Source organism: Oryctolagus cuniculus, chromosome 15 (assembly GCF_964237555.1).
Source record: "Oryctolagus cuniculus chromosome 15, mOryCun1.1, whole genome shotgun sequence".
Classification (NCBI taxonomy): Eukaryota; Metazoa; Chordata; class Mammalia; order Lagomorpha; family Leporidae; genus Oryctolagus; species Oryctolagus cuniculus.
This window is the reverse complement of record NC_091446.1, coordinates 63,242,390-63,261,944: the sequence shown is the minus strand read 5'-3', so window position 1 is coordinate 63,261,944 and position 19,555 is coordinate 63,242,390. Positions and strand designations below refer to the sequence as shown.

At 45.1% G+C, this 19,555-nt stretch overlaps 1 protein-coding gene and 1 non-coding gene across 9 annotated transcripts in view; both read left to right on the top strand.

Annotated features, from left to right (window-relative positions):
- ASCC1 (activating signal cointegrator 1 complex subunit 1) overlaps positions 1–19,555 on the top strand; it is a 108,500-nt gene that overhangs the window by 79,383 nt on the left and 9,562 nt on the right. For 6 of the 8 annotated variants that reach the window (XM_070057803.1, XM_008269983.4, XM_008269984.4 and 3 more), the window contains one exon: positions 4,792–4,877. The exons of the other annotated variants lie outside the window; for them this stretch is intronic. In XM_070057803.1, the coding sequence (XP_069913904.1) occupies positions 4,792–4,877 (86 nt within the window). The remainder of the gene's footprint in view (positions 1–4,791; positions 4,878–19,555) is intronic. 8 annotated transcript variants of the gene reach the window in all.
- LOC127484274 (small nucleolar RNA SNORA20) lies at positions 5,392–5,521 on the top strand. Its single transcript, XR_007911155.2, has one exon. It is a non-coding gene; the product is annotated as a small nucleolar RNA SNORA20 (small nucleolar RNA).

Genomic DNA, 19,555 nt, shown 5'->3' with positions numbered 1-19,555 from the left:
AGATATATATCAAAGAGCCCAACTGGAAATCATTTAATTAGAACCATGGTATGACCATGAAACATGTAGTTATCTAGTTGTTAGTTCTGAAAGTATTTTGTAATGCTATAGTGAATTTTACTTAAAATTTTTCTAAATAAATCACTGCTTTACCTTTGAAAACACTGATGTCAGCAGAGGTTCAGATGACTCAGTCAGAGCCTGTAGACCCTGGTTTGAGTAGCTAATAGAATCCAGAGCTTTAAACGTGTTCCTCTGAAACACATGATTTTCATCTGGGCAGTGGTACTGCAGAGGGGTGGAATATTTGGGTACCTGTGTTGTAGCCCAGCTTGGCCAGGAAATGTTTAACCAGGTTTGTGGCACAGATGCCTCTCATTTTACAATGGGGTTTTGTCCTGGTGAACTCACTGTAGGTTGATAATATCATTAGTTGGAAGTCCATTTAGTACATATTTTAAAAATTCTGGATAGTCGTTTTTAACTTCGGAAGACACACTGGGATCCCCTGGGATACATTGTACATTTTAACATCTTTCCACAAAGGCAGAATTTCAGAACTCTAAATTCTTTGGTTCAGAAGACATATAGCACCATCTCATAGAACTTTCTAGGATAGAAATATTCTATATCTGTCATGTCCGATATAGTACCACTGTCCCTTGTGATTATTGAACACTTGGAAAGTGGCTAGAGAATGTGTAAGTGAACTTTTATTTGCATTCAATTTTAACTAATTAAAATTTAAATAACTACCTATGGCTACTGTTTGGGACAGTGCATGTCCAGACAGTATTGTATTAGACATTTAATAGCCATCTTTAGTACATTTTGCATTTGTCTTAGTCCTTAAATCTCTCTTCAGAGCTCCTCAAATTATATCATGTCCTACTAATTTCTTGATGTAGAAGGAGCTCAGTTATGTTGTGTGTGTGTGTTTTTTTTTCAAGATTTATTTATTTATTTGAAAGGCAGAGTCACAGAGAGGCAGAGGCAGAGAGAGATAGGGGTCTTCCATTCGCTGGTTCACTCCCCAGATGGCTGCAACAGCTGGAGCTGGGCCGATCTGAAGCCTGGAGCTTCTTCTGGGTCTCCCATATGGATGCAGGAGCCCAAGCACTTGGGCTGCTGCCTTCCCAGGCCATAGCAGAGAGCTGGATTGGAAATGCCAGCCCCCAGTTATGTTGTAATCATTATCTTCTAAATTGTGTGGATACAGATTTATATTTAGTTAGCACTAGAGCTTCATATAAGAAGTGACATGTGTTCACAGTCTAGTTAATCTCTTCCTGCTACTTGTAGATTTTTAAAGATATGATAGGGAGGCAAGGCTGGTGCTGTGGTGTAGCCAGTAAAGCTGTCACCTGCAGTGCTGGCATCACATATGGGCACTGGTTCAAGTCCCAGCTGCTCCACTTCGATCCAGTTCCCTGCTGATGGCTTGTGAAACCAGTAGAAGATGGCCCAAGTCCTTGGGAGATGGGGGCTCTCTGTCTCCCTTGATCTCAAATAATTAAATGAAAATTTAAATATATGTGTGTGTGTGTATGTATGTGTGTGTGAAATAGCTTTGTTGAGCTGTAAGTCCTGTGCTTCCCATTTCACTCATGTAACATGCATAGTTTTCAGTGGTTTATAGTGTAGTCAAGAATTGTGCAGCCATCACCACAATAAATTTCAGAACTTTTTCAGCACCCCAGAAAGAAACCCCATACTCCATTTTCTCCTAACCCTTCAGACCTAGGCACCACCATTCTGCTTTCTGTGTCTATAGATTTGCCTGTTGTGGACATGTCATATAAATAGAATAATGATTCAATATGTGATCTTTTGTGATTGACTTGTTCAACTTAGCATAGTGTTGTCAGGGCTGATCCATGTTTTGGCATGTATCAGTACTGCATTGCATTCTTTTTGTTGCCAGATAGTCTTTTTTTTTTTTTTTTTTTTTTTGACAGAGTGGATAGTGAGAGAGAGAGACAGAGAGAGAGAGCTTCCTTTTTGCCGTTGGTTCACCGTCCACTGGCCGCCACGGCTGGTGCGCTGCAGCCGGCGCACCACGCTGATCCGAAGGCAGGAGCCAAGTGCTTCTCCTGGTCTCCCATGGGGTTCAGGGCCCAAGCACTTGGGCCATCCTCCACTGCACTCCCTGGCCACAGCAGAAAGCTGGCCTGGAAGAGGGGCAACCGGGACCCGACCGGGACTAGAACCCAGTGTGCCGGCGCCGCTAGGTGGAGGATTAGCCTATTGAGCCACAGCAACAGCTGCCAGATAGTCTTTTTTTTTTTTTTTTGACAGGCAGAGTGGATAGAGAGAGAGACAGAGAGAAAGGTCTTCCTTTTTGCCGTTGGTTCACCCTCCATTGGCCGCCGCGGCCGTCACGCTGCGGCCGGCGCACCGCGCTGATCCGATGGCAGGAGCCAGGTGCTTCTCCTGGTCTCCCATGGGGTGCAGGGCCCAAGCACTTGGGCCATCCTCCACTGCACTCCCTGGCCACAGCAGAAAGCTGGCCTGGAAGAGGGGCAACCGGGACAGAATCCGGCGCCCCGACCGGGACTAGAACCCGGTGTGCTGGCGCCGCAAGGCGGAGGATTAGCCTAGTGAGCCGTGGCGCCGGCGCCAAATAGTCTTATATTGAGTAGATACACTGTATTTTATGTATCCATGCAGCAGTTAATGGATATTTCTGTTGTTTCCAGGTTGGTTGTTACAAATACTGCTTCTGTGGACATCATGGGCAAGTTTTCGTAGGAGCGTGTTTTCAGTTAAAAACTGAAATATACTTAGGATATACTTAGGAGTAGAATTACTGGGTCATGTGATAATTCTATATTTAATCTTTTGAGGAACTGCCAGAGTAGTTGTACTATTTTTCCATATCTTCTAGTAATTTATGAGCATTTCAGTTTCTCCACATCTTTGCTAATATTTGTTATTATGTATTTTTTATTATAGCCATTCTTGGTATAAATTTATATCTGGTTTTGCTTTTGATTTGCTTTGCTCTCATGGTTGATGATGCTTATAGATTTGAAACCTGTGATCAGACATTTCCATCTGCAAATATGAGTTCCTCTTTTTTTTTGACAGGCAGAGTAGACTGAGAGAGAGAGAGACAGAGAGAAAGTCTTCCTTTTTCCCTTGGTTCACCCCTCAATGGCCGCTGCGGCCGGCCGCAGGCGCACCGTGCTGATCCAAAGCCAGGAGCCAGGTGCTTCTCCTGGTCTCCCATGTGGGTGCAGGGCCCAAGCACTTGGGCCATCCTCCACTGCACTCCCTGGCCACAGCAGAGAGCTGGCCTGGAAGAGGAGCAATTGGCCCGAGTTCCTCTTTTTAATTGATACTTACTTGGTATCAGTTTAGTTCTTTAACTGTGAAATGTGCCTGGGATTGGGATCTTTGGAAACATCCATCTCATTATAGAAATGGTTCCATAGTTAGCCATGTGTAACTCCGTGGGCTAGCTAGAGTGTGTTACATTGGTGAAGCGATTAGAACATAGGATCTATTTGGACTGTTCTGACCCCGTACTCTCCCATATCTGCGTAAGTAAAGGAACATGCTCCAACATGGATTGCAGATTTTTTTTGAGAGTATGTCAGTGAGCAGGAAAAAGTATTTCAGAAAATGTTCTGTGAATTAAGTGATTTTTGAAGATGGTTTGGATTTTCTATACCTTATACTCTTCCCTGTTTTGAATTTACTTGAAAAGGACATGAGATGAGGTTTTGCTTTTTCTTTCCTGTTTCTCTGTCCTTTGATATTCTTTTTCCTGCTGTCCTTTAAGGGCATCTTTTGGGATTTGGGATATGCAGGGTAAATGAACTCCTGAAGCTAGAGTGCAGCTTTGTTTAGGCTTAGGTCATGGATCTGCTGTGTAGAATGTCATTAGGATACCTGTGATTGCATCTGAAAGATCTCTCTCATTTTGAGGGAGTCCTTAAATTAGCCCAGAGCATGGTTACCAACAGCCTTGGAAGTCAGTGTAAAAAAAAAAAAAAGAAAGAGCCAGAGAAAGCCGGCGCTGCGGCTCACTAGGCCAATCCTCCGCCTTGCGGCACCGGCACACTGGGTTCTAGTCCCGGTCGGGGCGCCGGATTCTGTCCCGGTTGCCCCTCTTCCAGGCCAGCTCTCTGCTGTAGCCCGGGAGTGCAGTGGAGGATGGCCCAAGTGCTTGGGCCCTGTACCCCATGGGAGACCAGGAGAAGCACCTGGCTCCTGCTATTGGATCAGTGCGGTGCGCCGGCTGCGGCGGCCATTGGAGGGTGAACCAACGGCAAAAAGGAAGACCTTTCTCTCTGTCTCTCTCTCTATCCACTCTGCCTGTCAAAAAAAAAAAAAAAAAAAAAAAAAAGGAAGTCAGTGTGTGAACTTTGGTGTGTTTTTACATATTTAAAGTTACAGTGAGTTTCTCCTGGGCTTGTAGATGGTAAGGAACCTTTGAACACCACTTAGCCTTGACCTTTAACTTTGTCAGAGAGGAACTTAGGTTCATGGAGGAGACATAATCTGCCTAAGAATGCAGCTGGTTACATAATTAACAAGTACCTACAGAAGGTCCTTGGTGAAGCTGAGTGGCATAAATCTGTATTGCATGGGTTAGTGGCAGAGCTGGCATGATAAACCAGGTCTCTTGCTTCATAGATGGATGATTCCCCTCCACACTGTGCCACTTTCCAGATAATACATGTCAGTGTAACTGGTTGCGCCTGTGTACCTACAGAAATCTGAGCATATAAGCGATAAATAACCTACACTTCTCATCTAACATTATCTTTGGAACATTTGCAGCTGAAGGCAGGTACAATCTCTACACAGCCGACGGCAAATATATCTTCAAGGAAAGAGAATCATTTGATGGCCGAAACATTTTGAAGGTCAGTATGAAGCAGAGTGAATCGGAAGGCCTTTTGGCATGTGTCCTAAGTAAGGGAGGTAAACAAGTTTTCTCCTATTAACTGTAGACTAGGTTTTCCTCGTGCTTCTCATGAGAATCGTTGGTTGAAAGGCCTAATAAAGGGGCCGGTGCTGTGGTGTACCAGGTTAAGCTGCTGACTGTTGGGGGGCATCCTATATGGATGCCAGTTTGAATCCTGGCTGTTCCATTTTGATCCAGCTCCCTGCTGATACACCTGGGAAAACAGTAGAAGGTGGCCCAAGTGCCCGGGTCCCTGCACCCACATGGAAGACCCGGAGGAAGCTCCTAGCTCCTGGCTCTGGATCATCCTAGTTCTGGCCATTGTGGCCGTTTGGAGAGTGAATGAGTGGATCAAAGATCCCTCTCTCCCACTCTCCCGCTCTCTCTCTGTAACTCTGCCTTTCAAATAAATAAATAAAATCTTTAAAAAAAGAAAGGGCTACTAAAAAACATTTTTTTAATGTTGTAGAAGACTTCCCATTTGTTTGCTGCTGTGGTGTCTCAATGCTATGAGTAGTTCTTTACATGGGATAAACTAATACTGGGCCGTTGTAAACGGAGATGAAGTAATAGTGTCATCTCTCCTGCATGGTCTAGACATCGTGTGAGGAAAAAATAAGTTGTAAAGTAAGATCAGCTTAGCTCAGTTAAGACTTTGGCACTTCCAGAGTACTTGAAATTGCTGGTTTTGGAAATGATTAGGTATCCAACTACTTGGATCCTTAGGAATAAGGTGAGGTTTACTGTGTATCTGGAGGTTTGAGTTTACATTTTCTAAGTGAAAAAGAATTGTTTGTCAAATTCCAATAGATTTTTTTTCCTTCTCCCACACAAAGTCACTTCCTAAAGTTGCCTTACACCCTATTTTTACTCAGGAACGCCCATGTCCTAACAAGTAGGTGCTCCATTTATGACCGCTGAGGCTTTGTTTTCTGAGTGTTCATCTGTGGACCTAAAATAAAAGGGTTCCTCAGGATTTCAGTTCTCTTTCTCCTACAGACTCCGTCTGTGATGTCAGTGACCTCGCTCTGTCGCGTTAACCTGCCGATGTTCTCCTGGGCCAGGAGGAACAGAGTTGTTGCCAGTGAGGAGTTTTTGATCCATTTCACTTGCTCTGTAATGGCTAGGGTCAGACATTTTCAAGGATGTGGGTGCTGTTCAGAGGTGGAAGCCGGAGAGTGTATACAGTGTCAGATTAAGCTTCACCTTCAGATAGGCCGCTTGCTTTCCCTCCCCTACCCCATCCTCCGTTCCCTCACCTGCCGGAAGCCCAAGGTGACCCCGTTGCCTCTAATTAATGACATCACTCTTCAGCAGCTGCGGCCTCTCACCACGAGACCAGCAGTACACGGACACCGTTTGCAGGCATTCCAGCATCCACATTGCCGGCTCCCTCCTCTCCTTGCTGACTTTCCTCTTTTTGAGGAGTTTCCTTGTTTTTAAAGTAGCACTGGATTTGAGCCGTGGGCTTCAGATGAATGCAGTTGTGGGTGCTTTCACTGTTACTTTCCCAGGCTACAGCTCCAGGATGATGGGAGTCTCTCTCCTCCTTTTCAGTCGGCTTTGGAGATTCTCTAATAATTAAGACCTAATGATTAAGACCACATGGGGAAAGAAATCTTCAGAAATGGCCCAAAGCCATTGTGATTCTCACATAATGAAAATTAAAGCCCAGACTGTGTGTTGATGCGAGTAAGGTGTGAGGTACCCTGACGCCTGTGAGGGGAAGGTGACAGCAGAGCCCCTGTTGGGTGGCTGTATGGACTTCATGGATCCTGCACTTGATACTGAGTTCTTCTCATCCTGGAATGTCATTTTTCCCTTCAGAGATGCTTTTTCTTGAAATCTTGTGATCCACCCCAGTGATCATGTGAATGTGGCTCCCTCTAGTGTTGACAGGGGTTTGCTATACCATTGGTACCCTTACTGCTTCCTGCCTAATCAGAGTAGGTACTTGGAGATCTTCTAGTCTAATACCCGAATCTCTGACACAGGGTCCACTGTGCTTAAAGTGACTTGCCACATGTACTGCTAGTTCATAGTAGAATCTGAATCAGAACAAAACACTCAAAATTTGGCACAGACATTGTGGTGCAGTGGGTTAAGCTGCTGTTTAGATGCCCACATCCCACACAAGAGTGCCTGGGAACATGTCCTACCCTTGCTTCCAATCCATCTTTCTGCAAACGTGCCTGGGATACAGCAGGTGATGGCCCAAGTACTTGGGTTCCTGCCACCCACACGGGACATCCATGTGGAGTTCCTGGCTGCTGGTTTTGTCCTGACCCAGGTGGGCATTTGGGAAGTGAACCAGCAGATGGAATATCTCTTTCTCTCTCCTTTCTTTCAGTCATTCTTTCAAGTAAATAATTGTTTTTTTTTTCTTTTTTTCTTTTTTTTTTTTTTTTTTTTGACAGGCAGAGTGGACAGTGAGAGAGAGAAAGGTCTTCCTTTGCCGTTGGTTCACCCTCCAATGGCCGCCGCTGCAGCCGGCGCACCGCGCTGATCCGATGGCAGGAGCCAGGATCCAGGTGCTTTTCCTGGTCTCCCATGGGGTGCAGGGCCCAAGCACCTGGGCCATCCTCCACTGCACTCCCTGGCCATAGCAGAGAGCTGGCCTGGAAGAGGGGCAACCGGGACAGAATCCGGCGCCCCAACCGGGACTAGAACCCGGTGTGCCGGCGCCGCTAGGTGGAGGATTAGCCTATTGAGCCACGGCGCCGGCAATAATTGTTTTTTAAAAAAAGTGAATGTATATACACACATACAGGTATATATATATATATATATATATATATGTAATTTTTATGCCAAATGAAATTGTGTTCAGAAAAAAAAATCAGTTTCACTAACAAGTTAGGAAGTGACTTGGAGTAAACAGGTTAAAACTACATTGGTTGTTAAGGAGATGAGCATGTGTGTGCAGCATATTAACAGCTACATAGGCCAAGGGTCGGGAGTGCTGGTGACGGGAGGCAGCTTTGGCCAAAAAAAGCTAGCTCAACTTCATCCACTGTTCAAAGAAAAAAAAAAGAGAGAGAGAGAAAGTCATTGCTCATTGCTGTAAGAATTTAATGAGTAGCAGCCAATTGCTATTCTACTCCACAAAGAGAATTGGTCCTTTTTGCTTGGTCTAATCTTATGTGTCTGGGTGCCTTAATAAGAAAAACATTTCTAATGACTTTTGGAGGTGGAAGCCACATTTTTCTTTTGTACAACTCTTTTGAGAGCCGTTGTAGCTATAATAGACTAGTGCCTGGTTATTCCTAGTAAAAATAAGGATTTCTCTTCCCCTAAGAAAGACTTTGACAAAAGAACTGACACCCAAAGACTCATTCTTCTGTATTAATCAAACCAGAAAAGGAACAGACATATTCAGTTATGGTGGGGTTTTTTGGTACCCAGCTGACAGCTTCGGAAGGGGGATGTAGTGAATGAAGAAGATAGAGGCCAAACTAAAAGGATGTGTTCCCTGGGAAGGTTTCCATTTCTAACTAAGAATCGCCTCAAAGGAGCTCTGGATACAGCCAGAGGCACTGGTAAACTTGTACTTGGAGAGTCCTGCGGACATGAAGGTCCCCCTCCAGGACATAGTTGGCTCTTCGTTACTTTGGAGTAGAATGGTCGCTAGCTCTCAGCTTCTGGAGACAGAAGCAATGGCAGTCTGGGGGACTAGGGAATAGCCTTCAGCGATAGTGTTTGCAGACTGTGCTCTCAGCACAGGGATACGATATGAACTGTTCAAAAGCAAAGCCTGCACTGGAGTGAAGAAGAGGCATTGGGACCTCCTTAGGTGGTATTCACCAGAGGTGATTGCTACTTATACCTTGGGAAACACCATGAGTCTAAGGTCAAAGGACACAGTCGCTTCTCAGCCTTTTGGCTAAGATAAAGTGTAAAATCAAAGGACACGGCAAATGTGCCCTTCCTTAGATCCTAAAAAAATTCTGGAAAATACAAACTAAATGAGAGATGAATTTGTACCTTTTCGACTTCATATATAAGAATCTTCTTTTTATTTGCATATTTCTTTGAGAAACAGGATACCATACTTCTTCTCAATTAAAAAAAAAACATTTTTTCAGTCCAGACCCCCCCCCCCTTTTTGATACACTTATTATGCCATAAATTTATAGGGGATGGGTTCCAGCAGCTCAGGTTCCTTTTCACAGATTCTGATGAAGTGGGCTTCTCTGGGTGGAGCAGGCTGGTGCTTTGCTGAACCCAGGAACCTTTCTCTTTGGCTTCCTTCTTTTTCTGATCATTTTCCTCCACATGTCTCAAGAAGCTGTCTTGGCCCTTAGAGTGCTTAATACGCAGAATACACACATTAATTATCTTGGCAAAAGTCTTGCCTTTAACTTGTTTACAACAATGCCAACAGCATGCTGGGTAACACTGTGGAGTCTTCAGGTGTTGCCATGGTAACATTTATGGGCGTTCCTCTTTGAGCAGTACCCATGCCCTTGGTATCTTCAATATCATCTTTCTTGTAGATGTGCATGTATGTGGCCAAAGGAGCAACTCCATGTTTTCTTTTCTTTTATTTATTTGACAGATAGAGTTAGACAGTGAGAGAGAGAGAGAGAGAGAAAGGTCTTCCTTCCGTTGGTTCATACTCCAAATGGCTGCTACAGCTGGAACTACACGATCCGAAGCCAGGAGTCAGGTGCTTCTCCTGGTCTCCCATGGGGTGCAGGGCCCAAGCACTTGGGCCATCCTCCACTGCCCTCCCAGGCCACAGCAGAGAGCTGGACTGGAAGAGGAGCAACTGGGACTAGAACCCAGTGCCCATATGGGATCCAGGCAGAGGGTTAACCAAGTGAGCCAGCCCCGTCAACTCTGTTTTCTAAAAGGCCTGGAGAATATGCATCAGGTGCCTCTCTTTCCCTTTGTGCTTATCATCTTGGTGAATTACTGGAAAACAGTGGTTTTGGCCAAAAAGCCATATTTAAGAATCTTTAGAGAAAGAGGCATGGGCAGTGTTAAACCAAGCACAGTCAGCCCTCCCTGTCTCTGGGCTGTGCATCTGCAAATTCAGTGGATCAAAACTATTTGAAAAGGGGAGGATGTTTGACCTAATGGTTGAGGTCCTAGCTCCCATTTCGGAGGGCTGGGTGGAGGCCCAGCTGCTCTAGTTCCAATCCAGCTCCTTGCTAAAAGTGCCTGGGGAGGCAGTGGAAGATGGCTGAAGTGTTTGGGGCCCTGGTACCATATAGAAGGCCCAGATGGAGTTCTTGGTTCCTGGCTTTGGGCTAGCTTAGACCTGGGTAGTAAACCAGTAGATGTAGAAGCTCTCTCTCTGTCTCTCCTTCTCTCTCTCTGTGTGTCTCCCTGCCTTTCAGATAAATAAATAAATCTTTTTAAAAATAAAATAAATAAAAACACAAAGAAAATTAAAATGAAAGAATAAAGGAATCCAGGAATTCTTTTTACTATTGTTGTTACTTCGCTGTAAGTCTAAAACTATGTCAAAGTAAGAAATTTTGGAAAGAAACAAAGAGAAACTGGCACTTTAGAAATTGAGTAAGGTACTTGACCATTATTTGTTGTGTTTGTGTATTTTTCAAAAATAGACACCTTCCAGAAAAGTTTATTGAATTCTTATTTGTACCTTGTTAAAAATGTTTAGTATAGCCGGCGCCGCGGCTCACTAGGCTAATCCTCCACCTAGCAGCGCCGGCACACCGGGTTCTAGTCCCGGTCGGGGCGCCGGATTCTGTCCCGGTTGCCCCTCTTCCAGGCCAGCTCTCTGCTGTGGCCAGGGAGTGCAGTGGAGGATGGCCCAGGTGCTTGGGCCCTGCACCCCATGGGAGACCAGGATAAGTACCTGGCTCCTGCCATCAGATCAGCGCGGTGCGCTGGCCGCAGCGTGCCGGCCGCGGCGGCCATTGGAGGGTGAACCAACGGCAAAAAGGAAGACCTTTCTCTCTCTCTCTCTCACTGTCCACTCTGCCTGTCAAAAAAAAAAAATGTTTAGTATAGATGTAGATTTTATTAACTGTTGATTTTGTCACAGGGAATGGACCGGTTGGTTTTAAAAGGTGTAAGAATGTAATTGACATGAAGAACAACATCTTGATAGAACTTTCATCTTAGACCAAGTTACTCAGCAGGTCGCTGCATCTTGCATTGGGGTGTTTTGTTGTTGTTCTGTTGAAGAAAGGAGAGCCCATTTTCTGTAGTCCAGGTGCTCTGAAGCAGCCCTTCCCACCGTGATCCCTTTCAAACTGTTCTTTAGTGATTCCCTCTGACCTACCTCTCACCTCTCTCTTTGGACACAAAAACACTGTGAAAAGTCCCTGATAGCCCTATTTGTTCAGTGCCTTGACCCACTTCTACTTTTTCCCCAGGAGCCACGTGGGAAGTGTTAAGTCCTTTTCTCTCAGGCCCTTTCTTCTCTTGGCTTCAGGGGCAGTTGGCTCTCCTGGTTTTCTCCCTGCTTCTGAATCTACTTCTTAAACTTGTTATTTGTTCCCTTGTGAAGTTTTGTCTTTATATATATATATATATTTTACTTCAGTCTTCTCTGTCCAAGTCCTACCCATTCTTCAAATTCCAGTACAGAGATCAGCTCGTCCTTAGTGGTGTCACCCAGACTGTGGGGCTCTGCCTTTCTCAGCTCTTGCGTCGTCTGTGCAGGGACCTCTTTCGCACCTCTCAGTGCTTAGCGTTTGTGTTTTGCACTCAGGAACCTTTTTGGGATTCAAATTGTTTTCCACAGAAATCAGATTTTGGAGCAGGGGAAGGAAGAGATGTTCAATCGTGCATCGTTGGTAGAATACTAGGTTTGCCTAAGGAGGCATGTTTGCCCCATTCTCCAGGTCGTAACCTCTTAGCACAGGGGTCAGCAGAGCATAATTTGAAGATGAAAGAGGGCCTGTTACCTGTTCTTTAAAATGGTCCTCAATCTATAAGTGATTTTTACATTTTTAATTGTGAAAATGATATGAAAATCAAATAAATAAAACTGAAAGTCAAATAAATAAAACTGCATGGAAACATAGCAATGCTCTTTTGCTTAGACACCATTTAGTGCAATTGAATAGTTGTGATGGACTCTGTGTGGCCATCTGACTATGTAAAAAATTGGACCCTGTTCTAAAGGTTAGAGTTTATCTTTTATTTCAGTAAACACAATTTCTGCCTTATTATTACATATGATGCACATATGAGATAGCACCTCAAGATAAACTAACTATGTCATAAACATTTAGCTAACAACAGCCAGTATTGTTGAATTTCTGTGTGCTTGGTTTTTTTTTTTTTTTTTTTTTAAAGATTTACTTATTTATTTGAAAGAGTTACAGAGAGTGAGGGAGAGTGAAAGGCACTGAGAAAGAGGAGGTAGGGAGGGAGGGAGGGAGGGAGGGAGAGAGAGAGAGAGAGAGAGAAAGGGAGAGGTCTTCCATCTGCTGGTTCACTCCCCAAATGGCTGCAATGCCTGGGGCTTGGCCAGGCTGAAGCCAGGAGCCAGGAGCTTCTTCCATGTCTCCCATGTGGGTAGCAGGGGCCCAAGGACTTGGGCCATCTTCTGCTTTCCTAGGCCATAGCATAGAGCTGGATTGGAAGTGGAATAGCCGGGATTCAAATGGGTACCCATATGGGATACCAGCATCACAGGTGTGGCTTTACCTGCTGTGCCTCCACGCTGACCCCCAGGTTCTTTGTTTTCTAGCAGATGTTTCTTTTTGAAAATGAATTTTTTTAAGGAAGAGGGAGCCCCAAATTAAATATACCTAAAGTTCATGTGCACATTCCTCCATTAATTTTTGAAGTTCATTTCTCAGTTAAATTTGATTGCAGTCTTGTTACTCCACATGGCAAACCTCTGCTGATTATGGATAATAATGAGCCTGAATCTCAATTGAACTTCCTTTTATTTCAGAATACAACCCAAATGAATTATGTGCTCCTCTGTGGTATGCACTAATTAACTTGAAACATGAACAGTGATTTCTTTGGCAATTTCACTTAATGCCTTGTTACAAAATATATGAATAAAAATATTGAACTATAAAGAACACTGAACTTGGGAGTAAATGGTGCTAATTGTACAGTCAGCACAAATATCAGAACATGTGACGTTTTGGCAGTGGATTTTGACAGGACCTCTTGCCTGAACATGGCCCCCGGCATTTTGCTGTGTTAGTGGTAAGATACGGTGCCACTTCCATTCTTTATGATTAAAGCAAAACTCATAAAAGTGTGAGATTGCAGAAAATTGGTAGGGGCTCCCCCCCTTATTTTGTTATTTGTAGAAACAACATACTGTTGTTTATGGGGAAAGATTCCTGCTAGGTGACGGTGCATCTGATATATAAGGTGGACGTGCAGTTTGAAATACTTCACTTTGGTTTTGTAGCTGCCTTTTTTTTTTTTTTTTTTTTGAAAGACAGAGGTGTTTTGTTTTGTTTTTGTGTGTGTTTTGAAATGTAGCTTCTTATTTTAGGCTCTTGGGGTTTAAGGGAAGGAAGATTCATATCCAGACAGTGTTCTACCAAGATTCTCCTGAATTTGTTTTGCCTGGAAAGTGAGATCTTAAAAGACTAATGAGGGAACCCAGGGATAGGCTGTCAGTGAGGTGAGACCATTATTAAAATGAGCAGTTGGCTGAGTTTTGACAGAAGCCAGAATCCATTCTAGAAAGATGTACCTTCCCAATCTGTTGCTGGCTGTTCATATGTGATGTTTTCAGTCTTTGCCCTCTTTTGAAAGTTTTTGATGTGTTACACTGCCTGAAAAGTGAAGTCTCAGAACACTGATAAGGATACCCAAAGATAGGGCTGTCAGTGAGGAGAGGCCGTTGTTAAAAATGAGCAGTTGGCTGAGGTTTGACAGAAGCCAGAATCCATGCCGGGAAGATGAACCTCCCCTGGACCGTTGCTGTCTGTTGTTCATGATATTTTTTTCTCTTCGCTCTCTTTTGAATTTTTGTCTATTGGCTGTTCTCTTTGCAGTGGTATTGGAATATTTGCCTGTGTTGAGTTGGCTCAGGCAGAGAATGATGAGAGGGTTTGGAAGGATCTAGCCAACATAGTAACAAAAAATAGGGCATGGTTTAGCAATGTCAGTGAGAGTTGAAAAAATGTCAGTGAGAGTTAGCATTACTTTTCTTAAAAACATTTCAAGTTCTTAACAGAATGAAAGATAAATATTTGGTAATACTTATTGAAAACCTAAATGCTTGTTTGGTGCAGTCATGGGAGGCAGAATGAATATTCAGTTGTCTTTGGCCCTTGATTTCTCTCACCCCTATAAACTCTTCTTTGTTTTTTGCTTTTTTAAAGATTTATTTATTTGAGAGAGTTACAAAGAGAGAGTAGGAGAGGTAGAGAGAGAGAGGTCTTCCGTCTGCTGGTTCACTCTCCAACTGGCCAAAACTGCCCAAGCTGCACCGATCTGACGCCAGGAGCCAGGAGCTTCCTCCCTTCCCACTGGGTACAGGCGCCCAAGGACTTGGGCCATCTCTTCTCCTGCTTTTCCAGGCCATCTCAGAGAGCTAGATTGGAAGTGGAGCAGCCGGGACTCGAACCAGCACCTATGTGGGATGCCGGTGCTGCAGGTGGTGGCAGCTTTACCCGCTATGCCACAGCGCCGGCCCCATCCTATGAACTCTTTAAAAGGGGTGCCTTTTGGAAAATGTTTATCTATTTGAGAGGGAGGTGGGGGAGAGAGAGAAAGAGATTCACTCCCTACGTGCCCACAACAACTAGGCAGCTACAGCAGGGAGCTGGGAACTCAATCCAGGTCTCCCACATGGGTGGCAGGAACCCAGTAACTTCCGCCATCGCTGCTGCCTTTCCAGGGTATGCATTAGCAGGAAACTGGAGTCAGGAGCCAGAGGTGGGCATTGGACCTGGAACTCCAACATGGATGTGGGCGTTTCATCTGCTAGACCAAACGCCTGCCCTTGGTGCTGTTTTTATCAGGGAATAGTCCTTTCTTTTATGTGTTCATTTCTTTCTTTCTTTTTAAAGATTGATTTACTTATTTGAAAGGCAGAGTCACAGAGAGAGAAGGAGACAGAGTTCACTCCCCAAATGGCTGTATCAGCTGGGGCTGGGCCAGCTGAAGCCAAGAGCCAGGAGCTTCATCTGGGTCTCTCATCTGGGTACAGAGCCCTAAGTACTTGGGCCATTCTCCGCTGCTTTCCCAAGGGCATTAGCAGGGAGCTGGATCGGGAATGGAGCAGCCGGGATGCAAACCAGCATCTATATAGGATTCAGGCATCACAGGTGCTGGCTTAACCTGTTCCATTACAACGCCGGCCCCTTGTGTGTTCATTTCTAGGGGTCCATTCATATTATCTTAGCTGTAGTTCATTGATGAAATTAGTTGGATTATGGCTCACTTTGGGTCCATTGTTTATTGTGGTAACATACACTGAAAACTTACCCATTTTAACCATTGTTAAGTGTGAAGTTCTATGGCATTGCTGTACAACCACCACCACCATCTTTTTATGGACTTTTTCCATCTCCCCAGATTTACATAGGGAACGCATCAAACTGTAACTCACTGTCCCTGCTTTGCTTTGCCTAGCCCCTGATAACCACCATTGTACTTTCTGTATGGCCTTGATTATTCTTGGTACCTCATAGAAGTAGAATCATGTTTTTGTTTTGTTTTGTTTTGTTTTGTGCATCTGGCTTATGTCACTCAGCATAATGTGTTCAAGGTTCATCTGTGTTGTAGCATGGTGGCGGAATTTCATTCCTTATTAAGGCTGAGTAATATCCCTTTGTGAGTATATACTTCATTGTGTGTTTTCAGCTACAGCGTAAACAAACCAGGAGCAGAATGCAAATCCGGTCCCAGAGTTGGTGATAGGCACTGTCATATTTGAAGCAGCCTTCTGTTTAGAGACCAGAACAAGTGAAACTACATGGCTTTGTGGGGACAGAGTCTAAGTGTCACTCCCAATGTTAGAGGACATTGGCAGAAAGAGAAATGAAGTGAAGGCCACTATGCCAAGAAGCTGTGACCCCAGCAATGAAACAATTTTAGAATTAATGTTCAAATATGGACATTATTATTACAAATTCAAGTTCATTGAGAAAACACTCAGGGAACAAATCAACTGGAACTCTGCAATTCAGAGTTTATTCTCTCAGTTGCAGGTTGGGACACTGACGCCTGTTCTTACTCCTGTGATGTGCGTGGGACTGATAACCTTTTCCTCTTCCAGGCCTTTTGCCTGTTTGACTTTTGGCCCACATCTTTGCAGTGACTGGGGTGTTAGCAAAATAAGGTGGGTCAGGATGTGACAAGCTACAGTGATAGAACTAAGACCGACAGGATGCGCTGTTTCATGTCTTGTGGTCTAATGAGATGCCTTGGTTGAAAATAAGTCAGTAGCATGGGCCAGCCTCTCTCCCATCTCCCCAGGAGCCGTTCCACGCCCAGCCATTATTTAGACAACTGTTATATGCATGTACACTTTCTGCTGCCTGATGTTGCCTGGGGGCATCTGATTTGTGCTGTAACTTCTCGATGCTGGCCCCGTGTTGGAGAAGTAGACTGGAGACTTGCCGAGTCTCGTGGCCTTGTTTTCTCTCTCACCTTGTTCTTTTTCTGAATGCCTTGTCTTGGCACTGTAGGCAGCCTCTTTATGCCCAGCCTCCCTAAAGCCCTGGGCCAAGAAGAAATCATCCCTGTGTTGTCCCATTTCCCCCTGTGGGGTTCCTTTCTGCTGACTTTGATTCCTTCCACCTGGGTAAGACAGAGATCAAATGCTTATCTTCTTTTGCATTTTCAGGACCACGAGTGATAGAATAAAACCTGAGGGAAGATCACCCAACTTGAAATGAGAGTGGCAACACATTCTAATGTGGGAGAGAATTTATCTGTAGAAAACATCACCCAGATTAATTCTGAAAGGGCTTTAAGCACCACCAGCAGCCACCAGGGGCAGTTTTGTGCTGGTGGAGCAGTAACATCCAGGCCCGAGGCAGCGCTTTCTCAGGGAGCAGTTTTGCAGTGTCTGGGCTCTGCTGGGCTCTGCTGGGCTCTGCTCCTGACTGGGGCAGGGAGGAGGGGAAGGGAGTTTGTGTGTGAGCACAGCACAACCTCTTCTCTCCCCCACCTTCTGCCCCACCCTGTGCAAATTTTTTGCTACTTTTCAGAATTGGAAGGCTCTGCAGGGAGGGGAAGTCCCTTGGCATTTTGAATATCGAGGTGCTCAGCAGAACTGCCTGGCATCCTGTTTGTGTATAGCGATTTTAATTCCCTCCCTAATAGGTCATTTGGCCTTAGCAGCAGAGTCTTCAACTTGATAATCCTTACATCAGCAGTGAGGCTCAGGCCAGGCGTCCCACAGTGCAGCCCTGAGTGGTTATTTGGAAGAAGTTGTGAGCCTTCATTCCCTGGTTTCTGCTGGGCACCTCTTCAGATCAGGCTCTCAGCATTCCTCATGCTCAATGCAGCTGGGCCTGGCAGGTGATTTTGGGGAGCAGAATGGCTGAAGAAGTTCCCGTTCCCGTCAGTGGAGATGGGGATTCGGGCTCTGGGACCTGCCAGCTTTTGGGTACTGTTTTCATGGCCATGTGCAAAGTGCCATGCTGATGGCTTGACAGATGGCAGCTGGTGCACTGATTTGCAGCCATCTTGCTGCTTCCCGTACAGAGGCAGGGAGGATGGAGGATGGTAGGAATCGCTCCTCCCACAGACTGCCTTGACCTTGCTCCTTGGATCTGAGGTGCCCCAGGCCTTCTGGAAGTGCATGATCTCCCCCTTTTCTTGGCTATTATTAGCTGTTGTTATTGACTCTGACACTGATCTCTGCCGTTTGAGGTTTCAGATCAGAAGTGGCACCTTGGGCAGAGGTAGAGCTGTATTTGGAGATGACTGTGGGGTAGTAAGTAGCTGCCAGCCACTTTGTCTTTTACTCTGAAGTACATGTTCCACTTTGGTCTTCAAAAATATTAGTCTTAAGAGACCAGATAATGGCTGCAGGAGCCTGTAAGCTGTCGCCAGTTCCTCAGAAACTTTTTTTCTTTTAAGGAAACATTGTGTTTGGGTTCCTGGAATGATGCGTTGGATGCTCTAGTCAATGAGTATTAATAATAATCAGAGCTCAGCATTCCACTTAGAATCTAATCATAGAACATCCTTGTGTTGTCTCCATTTACAGATGGAGAAATTGGGGAAGAGAGTGCTCTGTCACCATCGATAGAAAAGTACTGAAGTCAAGTTTGCCCTAAGAACCTTCTTGCTCACTCTCTTCAATGGCGAAGAAATTTCTGTTTTTCATTTCCAGGAAAGGGGTGTGTGTGTGTGTGTGTGTGTGTGTGTGTAACTGCTTACCATAGGGCAAACAGGCTCAATTGTGTTCTTTTGTGATGCTGTTTAGGGAAGAATCTGTGAATCTTTTTAAGTAGAGGGAAGGTTTTTGCCTCCTAGGTATGCTGGCTCCATCTCACCCCTTTCTTGCTTCTTCTTGTCCCAAGCACTTGGCCATCTTCAGAAATAATCCTGCACATGGACAGAAGAAAAATGCCAGGGCCAGGCAGCCACAAGAACTTGAATCATGTGGTACCTTGGAAAAAACTCAGATCATTGTTTTTGGAGTTGCAGAGTTTGTTGTTGGTTTTTTTTTTTTTTTTTTTTTTTTTTTTTTGACAGGCAGAGTGGACAGTGAGAGAGAGAGACAGAGAGAAAGGTCTTCCTTGGCCGTTGGTTCACCCTCCAATGGCCGCCGCGGCTGGCGCGCTGCGGCCAGCGCACCGCGCTGATCCGATGCCAGGAGCCAGGAGCCAGGTGCTTTTCCTGGTCTCCCATGGGGTGCAGGGCCCAAGCACCTGGGCCATCCTCCACTGCACTCCCTGGCCACAGCAGAGAGCTGGCCTGGAAGAGGGGCAACCGGGACAGAATCCGGTACCCCAACCGGGACTAGAACCCGGTGTGCCGGCGCCGCTAGGCGGAGGATTAGCCTAGTGAGCCGCGGCGCCGGCCCGGAGTTGCAGAGTTTTAACAAACTGAATTGAAGCAAAAGTTTGGTTGGAGGGGGGAGCTTATTTGTCCTCGCAATCTATATAAGATTGGTAGCACGGAACATGAAGAACCTTGATGTTTTTTAGTCTATCACATTTTTAGTCTGGTGTTCATATCTTTCTGTATACTGCCTCAAGTCTTACTAATCCTAAACCTCAAGGCCTCTTTCACTGGAATGCTTCTGAAATGCCATAAATAAAACAAAGGCCATTATCTGTTTTGCTGGTTTTCAGTGGCTCTCCCCAGGGCTGTCATGATAGCTTTTCTCGTCATTGTTTCCTGTTCTCTGATTGCATGTGCACAGCCTGAGGACAGGACTTGGTCCCCACTCGGCGCTCTCTGGAACAGAGAGGCATGTTCTCGCTGCCTTGTGCACATGGCCTCCACCCAGGACCTCTTTAAGTTCCTCTCGCAGGGGTAGTGGTCCCAGCCCTGTCTCTGTTTCTTATCTTTTAAGTGGGGATAATAATGCTTAGCTGTGCTTTCCATCAGAGCAATTTGTGAAAGGTTAATGAGCTGGGCTTTGTAAGATACTTTTAGATCCTTAGATGAAAGGTGTTATTTAACCACAGCACGGCTTCCTACTGGGAGTGCCCTCCCAGAGAGCAGAGCGCCTGGCAGCCTCTCTTCCATTCGTCCTCA